Source organism: Lissotriton helveticus, chromosome 3_1, assembly GCF_964261635.1.
Source record: "Lissotriton helveticus chromosome 3_1, aLisHel1.1, whole genome shotgun sequence".
NCBI lineage: Eukaryota > Metazoa > Chordata > Amphibia > Caudata > Salamandridae > Lissotriton > Lissotriton helveticus.
Genome location: NC_136061.1, coordinates 1,309,976,665 through 1,309,987,536, shown reverse-complemented (window position 1 = coordinate 1,309,987,536; position 10,872 = coordinate 1,309,976,665). Strand labels below are relative to the sequence as shown.

Genomic DNA, 10,872 nt, shown 5'->3' with positions numbered 1-10,872 from the left:
CAGGGAAGCCAGGAAGGGTTTCGCAGCGGTCGAAGCGCGGAGGTACCCCTTCGGGAGTGATTCCAGCGCTATATAAGCACATAATTAATTAATTAATTAATTATCGCCATCACTCTATCTATCTATCTATCTATCGATCGCCCTCACTCTATCTATCTATCGATCACCCTCACTCTATCTATCGCCCGCCCTCTATCTATCTATCTATCGCATCACCATAGCATCACTCAGCACCACCACAGCATCACTCAAGGGCACCAGAACATCACTATGCGCTACCACAGCATCACTGTATGCCACAGCATCACTCGTCGCCACCACATCACTCAGCGCTACCACAGCATCAATCTGTGCAACAATTCAACAACAAATGGTTCAATTATGTTCTCTCAATGTTTCAAGCTTTATTACAAATGTCACAAAAAGATGTAAATATTTCACTTCTGTTCTTGGTTTTTTGTCACAATAAAATACAATGAACATAATCTTCACAAAAGTTATTTACAAAAGCTATTGCCATTATAAATTACAGTAACTTTTATTTAAGTATGAATTATTAAAAAAATAAGCCATTTTTATTTGTAATAACAATACATCTAAGTCACATAAATACAACACATATTGCATTACAAATGCTATAAGTGTCATATTTGCAAAAGTTAAAACTATTGGCATTGTAAATGACAAAGCTATTAATTTCGCTATTTTCAAAACCGACACATAAATACAAAATTTGTCATTTACAATACCAATAGCTCAAACTTTCCTAATGCGAGACTTATTGCATTGCAAATGCTTGTTGTAAATATTAGTTTAAACCATTCTTAAAATAAACAATATGCACTTTGCTATGACACATTGTACAACAAATCATCTCTTTCCCCAAAATGCATGATGCAAAATGGGATTGCACACTAGTAATAATATTATGGCAGAAATTCAACAAGACAACAAAATAACTTTATCCATATTTTCAAGTATTATAAATACTCACGGAAATGTATACCATTACAATCATCTAACAAGTATATAGAACAATAAGAATAATTTTTTGATGAAGTACTTTTAATCGAGAAATTCAATATCTCTAATAATTAATCTGAATAAGAGCACTTTCTATTTGGGTGCCTCTTTTCCTTCTTTAAAATGTCTCCAATTTTTTTTACAAATCATGCTGAACTGTGTACTGAGAGAATCTTAGTAGAAAACAATTATTCCAGTTCACCATGTGAAGTGTATTCAACTTTAGAATCCAGGTCAATGTCTATCAGTGAGCCCAAATACAGGAGTGGGCAGCCCAACTTGAACAAAATACTATTTTCTTAGATGGTAAAGCTACTGAGAAGACAGCTAGGTTTTTAGCGCTTCAGAAAACAATTAGAACTGTCAAGATGCAAAGGATGCTCAAAAAAGCTGTTCCATTGAGTGGGGACCAATACAGACTGAAACTAACAACGGCTTTTACTGATTGAATGCAGAGAGCAAGATGAATCCTGTGTACCTCATGGAGATGGATAAAGCATGTCGAAGAAACACCTTTGACAAATGTGTTAGTGAAACTGAACATTAAATCACATTCCAAACTTTTTATCCTTCCCCACTTGGGTGTTTGGTCAAATAGTCGGGTCCCACATTAAATTCTCCCCCAGGACTTTAATCTCAGGCCCGCTGGGGTTTATTCTGAAGCTAACGCTGCACATCCAAAAAACAACAACATTAAAGATTCATTCATAGAGGAATGTGCTGTGCAGCAATGGATCCTCATGGAGTACTGGTAGGATGAGGGTGTGCTAGAATACAAGTGGAAGCCATGATTTCAGATTGGGAGAACCAGAAATGTTACAGACACTGAACAGTGAAGATACCGTAAAACATAAGAACATAGGCTGCAATTCAGACATAAGAGTTTGCCGTCTAGGATGATTGGGATCAAGAAACAGCATTGCTAATTACTGCGTTCTCTTACAGCATAGTAGCCAAAATATTATGAACAAGGTTGTCAAAATGCCATTTTCGGTCACCACTCTCTTGATAGAGCAACTAACATAAATTATGTATCTCAGTGGGGAGGAGGCTGGCCAGAAAACCTTTAAGACAGTTTGTAGAGTAAATAAAATATAGGAATTGAACGGTCACAGTTCCCTCTATTATTTTGAAGATTTTAGAAAGGACAGGAATGCGCTGAAATTACTTGGACCTGAAAGTTTATAGGCAGGCTCATATGTAAGGGCTTTACAACTGCTGTGACTGCATACATGATTGGGAAATCAGTAGAAAAAAGTGACTTACAACTTTCCCTAAAAAGAAAATAGAAAGTCTGGTGCAGAACTTTTGAAATGTAACCTAAGACTCTCAAATAAATGAAACGTTTTCTTTTGGACATAAAGGGTGGGGAATATTTGGTTACAACTTGCTGTATTTTAGACTCACCAAAGAACCAGTTATACTTATCTTTGGCCTTGGAGTAAGGTAATGGTAGTGTGTTAATTCCCGCAGGTTATCGAACAACAAACTTCCAAATAGGGAAGAGTATGCTTTCCCTCAAACTAAATTAGGTTCCGAGATGCCAGTATGACTTTGATGAATGTCACTAGAGCAAACCTGGATGTATTCAAGTGCTAGATGGTAATATAATTCACCAAACACAATAAGATGATGGACGGAGTGCTGAAACTTTTCAGACACTAACCCTCAGCCACAGATCTGGGTTGAATCCATCATAGTTCATCTGCTCACTAAACCTCCCCAGTTTGGACCCAGCCACCTGCAAATCAGTCTTGACCCTGCTCCTCATGGGAACAGTCCAGCCAGAACTGCCAGGCCAGGTCCTCCCTGAACCAGAAACAAGCATCATGGGAACGGTTTGGGGTATCACCCCTCATCAGCCAGGCTAGCTTGAATCCAGTGGCAAAGTGAGCATGGGACTAACGTCTGGGCATACCCTGGCCACTTAGGGCGAACATAGCAAACACAATAAAATGATGGATGGAATTCTGAGACTCACTGAAGAGCCAGTTTGGAATGCTGCTATACTTATCTTTAGCCTTGACGTCAGGGAATGGTAGTGTGTTAATTCTGGCCGGTTATAGAACAGCAAATTTTCCAAATAAGGAAGAGTACGTTTTCCCTCAAACCAAATTAGGGTCCAAGATGCCAGTATGATCATGATGAATGTCACCAAGAGCAGACAGCTGTATGCAAGTGCTAGATGGTAATATAATTCACCAACCAAACATTTCTGGTACTTTCCGTAACCAAGCAAGGAATTTTGCAGGTCTGCTGTCCATCTATACTAGAGACGTCTACTAGGGATACATGTTGTTGAAGTCATGTGTATAACATAGCAGCATCGATTTAGCTTTAGCTATATTTACTCTGTAGAAGGTCTGTTTGCACATTTACTAACTACTGATAGAGTGTGGTTGTCAGCTGTCTGTAATAAGGTATAGAGGGAAATGGAGTAGGATGGATTATGTAAAATGGCCTCTTTGACTCAACAACATAAAATGGCTGTCTAGTCAGAAGGCAAATGCTGGGAACATCTGGGGTATAATAATATTGGTTACAATGGTAGTAAGGTGGAACTATGCTGCTCTATATTAATTTGAGATAAAGACTAACTTTCTAAAAACAAGCATTTGCAATGCAACCTTTTATTTACGTGTTGGTTTTAAAACATAAATAAAAGACATTGTCATTTCAAATGCCAATAGCTTAAACTCTCGCAAATGCGAGACCTATTGCATTGAAAATGCTTGTTGCTACAGCTGATGAGTTGGTTCCTCATAGGTTTTTTCTAGTAAAATTTGGCCTTGCAGGAGAGCATTGCAGTTTTTGTGCGACAAAAGTGTCATTCAGGGCTTCCTATCTTCATCTCCTCCCTTTTGCTAACGATATGTGGCTGTTTGTTCCTATGTGAGAGCAGAGGCACAACTAGAAGCTGTCTCAGCCAGGGCTGAAACACACGCCTGAGGGGGCTGAAGCCCTTTGAGCCCAATGGGCATTGCACACCTGTGTGAGAGGCTATTACTCTTGACATTTGTCTGTGGCATAGTGCACTCCAGCCGAGCTTCTCTTTGTGGCATTTCTCAAGCATGTTTTATTCGCCCCCTTTTCTAGAGACTGGGTGGCACACCCCCATTGCTGCACACAATACCAGGAGCAGGTGGAGTATCTTCTCCGAGATCTGCCTTTGAAGAGCTCTTACTTGTTTCTAGGGATGGGATTTGAAGGAGGAGGGGCGTTCTTCCTATGGCCAAATCGCGGCCCCGTGGAAATAGACAGAGTCCATTTTGACTGGAAAAATGGCAGGCAAATGTTTTCAAGGCCTCTCCCAAATTTATTGGAACAATCATTCCCTTGGTGGCTAGCACTAATTTTTCTCTGGGTGTGGTGAGTTGTTCAGAAAGTTCACTAAAACCTTCTAGTTGATTGGATGCAATAAGGTCCCCTGAAGTAGCGGGCGATACTGTATTAACAGACTAAGACCACATCGTTCATTGTATCAACCCCTAGAGCTTGCACGCCTCCATCCATATCTATACTAACATACTTGGATTTCAGTATTATTCTGTCCAACCTCCCTCCTGCTGTGCAGGAGCAATCGTGGCATTGATATGCCAGGACCCTATTTTATCACGCTGCAGCATGAAGTCCTGAAGTTTGGCTCCAAGCAATGTCTGCAAGGAGGATGGGGAGCACACAGGCTCACTCCTCCTGCGGGTCTGAGTTCATGTGCTATTTAGTCAACCGGAGGTTTTCCGGTTTCTAAAAGGGGTGACTTCAATGGAACACTTACCCTCGTCCTTAAAAGGGGAAATGTGTATGGTAAAATATGTTTGAGCTTTGCTAGGGAGACTTGTGTGCTGCAGTATCTTACCCTTGCCTCCGTCGTCGTTCGGTGGGCGTCGCCTGTAGTGGATGTGTCTTTTTAAGTGGGGCCAGGAATGAGCTGCACAATGTAGTGCCCCTTTTAATGGGTCGGGAGCACTAAAATGGTGGAAGGTAATGCAGGTGGAGCAAAGAATATTTTTTATCCAAGCCGTCCTATTAAAACAAATCAACTTCGAGTGAGTATACATTACAGCCGCCTCTCTCTCTAAAACACCTCCAGTTACATAAGCCAACAGTCGCAGTGTGTCTTGTCACTCTCCTAGAACTGCACTTAAGAGTCAAACCCATTTACTCATTTTTTTTAAAATCCTAATCTGGGGTAATATGCATTACGAGTAAACATACAAAGACAGATATTAAAATTGGAAGAACCGTACTATACAATTGTACTTGAAAAGGAAAATACATTTAGAGGACACTGTGCCAATTGATATTTTCTAGAAAATGTTAAGTATGTGCTTACGCAGATAATTACATTTACTTTAAAAGTTAATTCACTGAACTTTTTTTGAAAACGCATTTATCATGTACTGTTGGACTTTGTTTCTTTTTGACCGTATATGTACTCTAGGCAGTAACTAAGTATACATTGCCCGCTTGTGGCTTATGTGTAGGGTTCAGTTTAGATCTGAACGTGTAAATTTAACCCTAAACCTATCTAATCAATACTGGGCAAAAATAATGTAGACACACTAAGCAAGAGATCGGATGTACGTCCTTCCGTACAAGGTATCTTTTTGTTGTTGCATTTAAAAAAAATATTTGTATGACAATGTAGTTTAGATATTGAAATCATTTTAAAATGCATTCTTCCCAAAGCGATTTACGTCTGAGGGATGCAAGACTGCACTTACTCTAAGTAAGCATTCCAAATGGTGCAGAACCACAAAAAACAAAATGCAAACACCATAAACAAGAATACTAAAGACGTAAGGTTGAAGCACGTAACAATAACAACAAGCGGCTGACATTGCCAAAGCTGAGTGAAAGAAAATATTGCTCACCCACCAGATAAAGCCCACCATGTAATCTCCGCGAGTACAGGATCGAGTCCGGATGGGCCGTCCAAAAAGTAGACAGGGCGGTAACTAAGAAGTCTCATTTCCAATCGAAGGCCAGCGTTTAACATAAAGGATGATGCCAGCCACTCAAAATGATGGACGTGGCATTTTCTTGATCACAATAAGTCTCGCAGAGCGAGGAGCGCATGTGCGCTCCAGCGCTAGGCGAGACCTAATGATACACAACACATGACTACATCTAGTACACTAAATTTTCACAAGACTAGAACGACGCACTGAAGCAAGGACTCTACCCACTATTTTTAGCAGACTAAATAAAGCAAAAGGTGTAGCTGTTTAAGGAGAATGACTCCCCATTTAACAATGAATATGCTCACCTACCCTCCTCATGAACCACCCCTCAGCTGAAAGGTCATTAACTGCAGTAGTACCCTGGTCTATAGATGTGTTTATGCTCTACCACTAGAATGCCAGTTGAAAGGCACTTCAACCACAGCAATTACCCGCACTGAAATGGAATGGCCAGAGCCAAGGAACTATGTTCCTCCATTGAGCCAATGATAAGACACCAAGCAGCAGAGTGGTGGAATTGCTGAAAATGATGTAGGAACTTATGATGGAAAGGATGTGACTATGCACCCAAAAGACTTCAATTTCATACTTTTTCAAAACGTCTCAGCCCTATTCTAGAGCAAATCAGAATCAAAAGTACAGACTTACTGAGGATAAATCACAGCCAAAGAAATTGTATCATGCTAGTAAATATAGCTTCACAGGTTAAGCATTTCTCATAAAAGTATACGTTTGATTGAATCAACTTCATCTTCTCTTTCCATAAAATAGGTACGGATACTTGACACCTTGAAGCAGAAAGTATATAGCATTGGACGCAATAAAAATAGCACTAAAGGTCTCCTCTTTCCTTCTTGGTTGCCTGAATTAATGCAAAAATGATTAATACAATTTAAAATAAGTCATGTCTTACACTTCTCTTAATTATTGCGCTAAAAATATTTCAATTCTGCCTTTCATAAAAAAAAATACCATTTGCACAACAATGGTTTACAATTTCTTAAAACAGCACAAGTACACTTTAATCTTTTAGTACATTTTTTTTTACATTTTACACGGAAGGTGTCTCAAGCTAACAAAGTGATGACTCTCTTAGGGGTTCAGTGCTCCCAATCTGGATTGTCCTTTAGTGCGGACGATAATGAATTTCATCGTGCGTTTGGCAGATAACTGTCCTGCACTGCAAGCAGTATGAGGAAAAGTAACTTTTAGCTTTTATGCCCAGTTTATGGTCTGTAGCCTTTTGGCCTTTAGGTTTGGCTATATATTTTTTTTTTATATGGAAGCAACATTTATTCTATGATGCACTTAGACCTCTTACCAGAATGTATGAGCATGTGCTGTTTCAGATTCTGGATACGAGTGAAACGGACCCCGCAAGTTGGACACTGAAAAGGCCTGTCTGGACCATTTGGGCTGGGCCGCTCTGTACTGCTGGTGGAGGGCGCGATGTAGAGTTGGTACGGGTACTGGATATTGTCCAACCTGAAAGAAAAAAAAAATAACATTCAACAATGGATGTACATACAAATGTTTATTAGCATTATAAAGGCTTTTCCCCCATTATAAAGTATAGGGGGTGGGAACAGGAGCAAAGTGAAACATGGAATAACAATAGGACATTAGAACAGGGAAGAGATGTCTTCAGGAAAGGAACTCAATAATGCGCACTACAGCAGCGAGAATAAGAACAATATAAGAGCCAGTCATTCAGTGCTTGACAGAAATTCCGAATGTGTTTGAAAAACTCGGACATCTGGTAAAGAAAAGTTCATTGTTTTGGAGCAAGACTATATAACGAAAATATTGGCTTGTAACGTATGCATCTGTTGACCCACAGAACAATATAATATTCCAAATCTGAAAACGATATAGTCAGGATACCATTCCTCAACTAAGACCACAGGTAACCACGATGCCTGGAAATGTTTAACATAACTGTATAACAATTCCTTTTTATAATATTGCAAATATATTTATTAAATAATTTATAATTTTTTGCTGAGTTAAGGGCACACATGCCTCTGTGAAATCTCTCCCGACTGAAATTATTCAGACCTCAATACATAGAGCACTTTGAAGTTTTCATTATAGCATCTACAACCATGTTTTCTACATAGTGTTTTAGCATGGTTTAGACAGGTAATGTAAAACGTGCATAATTAACTACTGTAAAGATTGAAACGTCTACAGTTGTGGTAAAGGAAGTCGATCTAGCACTATAACGGACTTGTGTTCAGTACACCACGTCAACTTCTTGAGGTGAAAATGGATTAAATAAATTATAATGAACAAACTGATGCTTAGTAGAAACACTCCACCAAACGAACCTCATAAACAAGGCCAATCGTAAGCCACAGTGGCCAACCACATATCAAATCATGGTTGCTCCACAATATATAAGCCAGGTGCATTTTCTATTCCAGCCTGTCTTGCCTATTGCATTCAACTTACACACATAATTAATTTGGTTAATAAAAATGTAATGATGACATACATGGCAACATTTTAGAAGAGGAAAGTGGGAGTTTTAGAAAAATATTCAGAACTTATTTCTCTAATTGACTATAGAGGCCTGAATCGGGTCTGTTGTCATGTATGGGACTTCTTTTTCTGTAATAACTTTTATTCAGAAGCATAGAAGACATCCATGAAAGCATTTGTACAGAACATATAAAATTATGTGCATAAAAAGTACAGTATAAACATAGGCTAAAATTGTTAAAACGTACAGCTACCAAATTTCTAAGAACATTTCTTTAAATACCTTTCCTATCCATGTGTGTTCATACCACCAGACGTATAAGACGCTTTCCTTACATGTCAATGTTAAACAAGCATTTACAATGCAATGGTCTCGGCAATATTATAGGTAGAGCTATTGGTATTGCTCATTATTTTTTTATCTTTTTTGTATCCCTAAATAAATTGCATTGTCATTTCTATTGGCATTAGCTTTTTTTTTGCATATGTGATACCTATTGCATTAGCAGAGAGGTAGAGAGTGAGGTAGTGAGATAGAGAGAGAGAGTGAGGTATTGAAATAGAGAGAGAGTGAGGTAGTGAGAGAGAGTGAGGTAGTGAAAGAGTGAGGTAGTGAGGGAGAGGGATGTTGTGAGGTAGTGAGATATAAACATAGAGTGATGTGATGTAGTGAGATAGAGAGAGAGGTAGTGAAAGAGAGTGAAAGTGAGTTAGTGAGATAGAAAGAGTGAGGTAGTGAGATAGAGAGTGATTGAGGTAGTGAGTTAGAGAGAGAGGGAGAGTGAAGTTGTGAGCCGTTGGGGGCGAGGGGGGACACGTGGCGATCTCTTACTCTGTATATCACGGCACCCCTCCCCCACTCTATACTAGGAAGCCTCATCTGCCTGTGCCTCACTGGGAGCCCTCGAGTGACCTCTTATTCTCTATACCAGGATCCCACCGCTATCAGTGCCTTACTGGAGCGCGGGGGAGGGGGGGAGGCTCGCTTTCGGTGCCTAATGGAGAACCCCTTGTGCGTCCCGTGCCATTCTGTGCCTCATTAAGAACCCCTAGAGAGACCACTCATTGTCTGACCCTTACTGGAAGCCCCCCTCCTTCATACGGTCGTACAAGCACCCCGTTTTATTTGGTTGAACTGGGGGCCTGGAATGCCTCTCACTTCCTGTGGCAGACCCTGATATGTCCCGTACGATTCAGCCCCTCCCGCCCAACCAAGTTATGTCTCATGCTAGGTGTGCATACCCCTCCCCCCCCAAACCCTTTCTATGGATTAGAGGGAGGACAGGGACCCATGCCCAACTAACCCCTAAATATGTCGTAAGAACGGATCCTTTCTTGGTCGCTTTAACCCTGCCCTGCAACCTGACTACCCCCCACCCCGCGCCAGCTCAGTAGCGCCCAGAAACCCTGAATTCCGCTTTAGCGCGCCCACCACTTGTTTTGCTACGTCCTCAAATATACGACGGATGATGAGAACTTCTGCCGATCCGCAGCGGGTCCTGTCCAGTGTCTAGACCAGTTTGGTGGACAGACGTACAAATGAAATATATGCGCCCGGCGACTGACTACCATAAATCTTTTGATTGTGTATATTAAGATATTACCCCTCAGACCCAGAAAGCCCGGTGGCATGCTGCTGAAGCGTGTCACAAAAGCGCTCCTCCTCCTTGTCCTTAGTAGTAAGCGCTATATATTATCAACACAACCCGATACCGTCTTTGGAAATGAGCGAAGCCCTCTGGTGGGGTGAGGTGTGCTGGGCGCCCGCGGGGCCAGCGGTGCAAGGCGGCGAGGCAGCTTAACTCCCGAGCCCACTCTTAATATCCTGGCTGTCTTAACAAAGCAGGTTATGACGATACCATTGGAGAGGTTATCGCGACACCATTTGACAGGAGGATCATAGTTGTCATTTTTTCGGATTGGGGGGACGAGCGCTCCATCTGCTATATATACGCATTTGCTGTATATAGCTGTATGGGGCAATACTGAGCCGCCTGAGAGGTGTGAAAGGACGAGGCATTTCCAGAAAAAAATTATACATATATATATTCACTGAAAAAACCATAGGTTATAGATCATATATAGTTAGGAATTAGCATTTACAAAACCTTGAAAATTCACTGAAAAAAACATAGGTTATAGACCATATATAGTTAGGAATTAGCATTTAAAAAACCTTATTTTACTCACACAAAACCATTGAAATTCCATATATAGTTAGTTGCACTAACTATATATCGCGCACCCGCAATCCACTGCTGATGATGTCACATATTACATCATTCATGACATGGTCAGTGACATCACTGATGACATCACTGATGACATCTCAAATGACATCACTGATGACATGACTGATAACAACATCCAGTGATTTTTTGTTTCTGTAAAGTTTAAATAT

General features: G+C 40.4%; 1 protein-coding gene across 2 annotated transcripts in view; it reads right to left on the bottom strand.

Moving 5' to 3' along the window:
- The window catches only part of ZBTB44 (zinc finger and BTB domain containing 44), a 287,794-nt gene that overhangs the window by 96,268 nt on the left and 180,654 nt on the right, over nucleotides 1–10,872 (bottom strand). For both annotated transcript variants that reach the window (XM_078681945.1, XM_078681946.1), the window contains exon 4: nucleotides 7,309–7,472. In XM_078681945.1, the coding sequence (XP_078538071.1) occupies nucleotides 7,309–7,472 (164 nt within the window). The remainder of the gene's footprint in view (nucleotides 1–7,308; nucleotides 7,473–10,872) is intronic.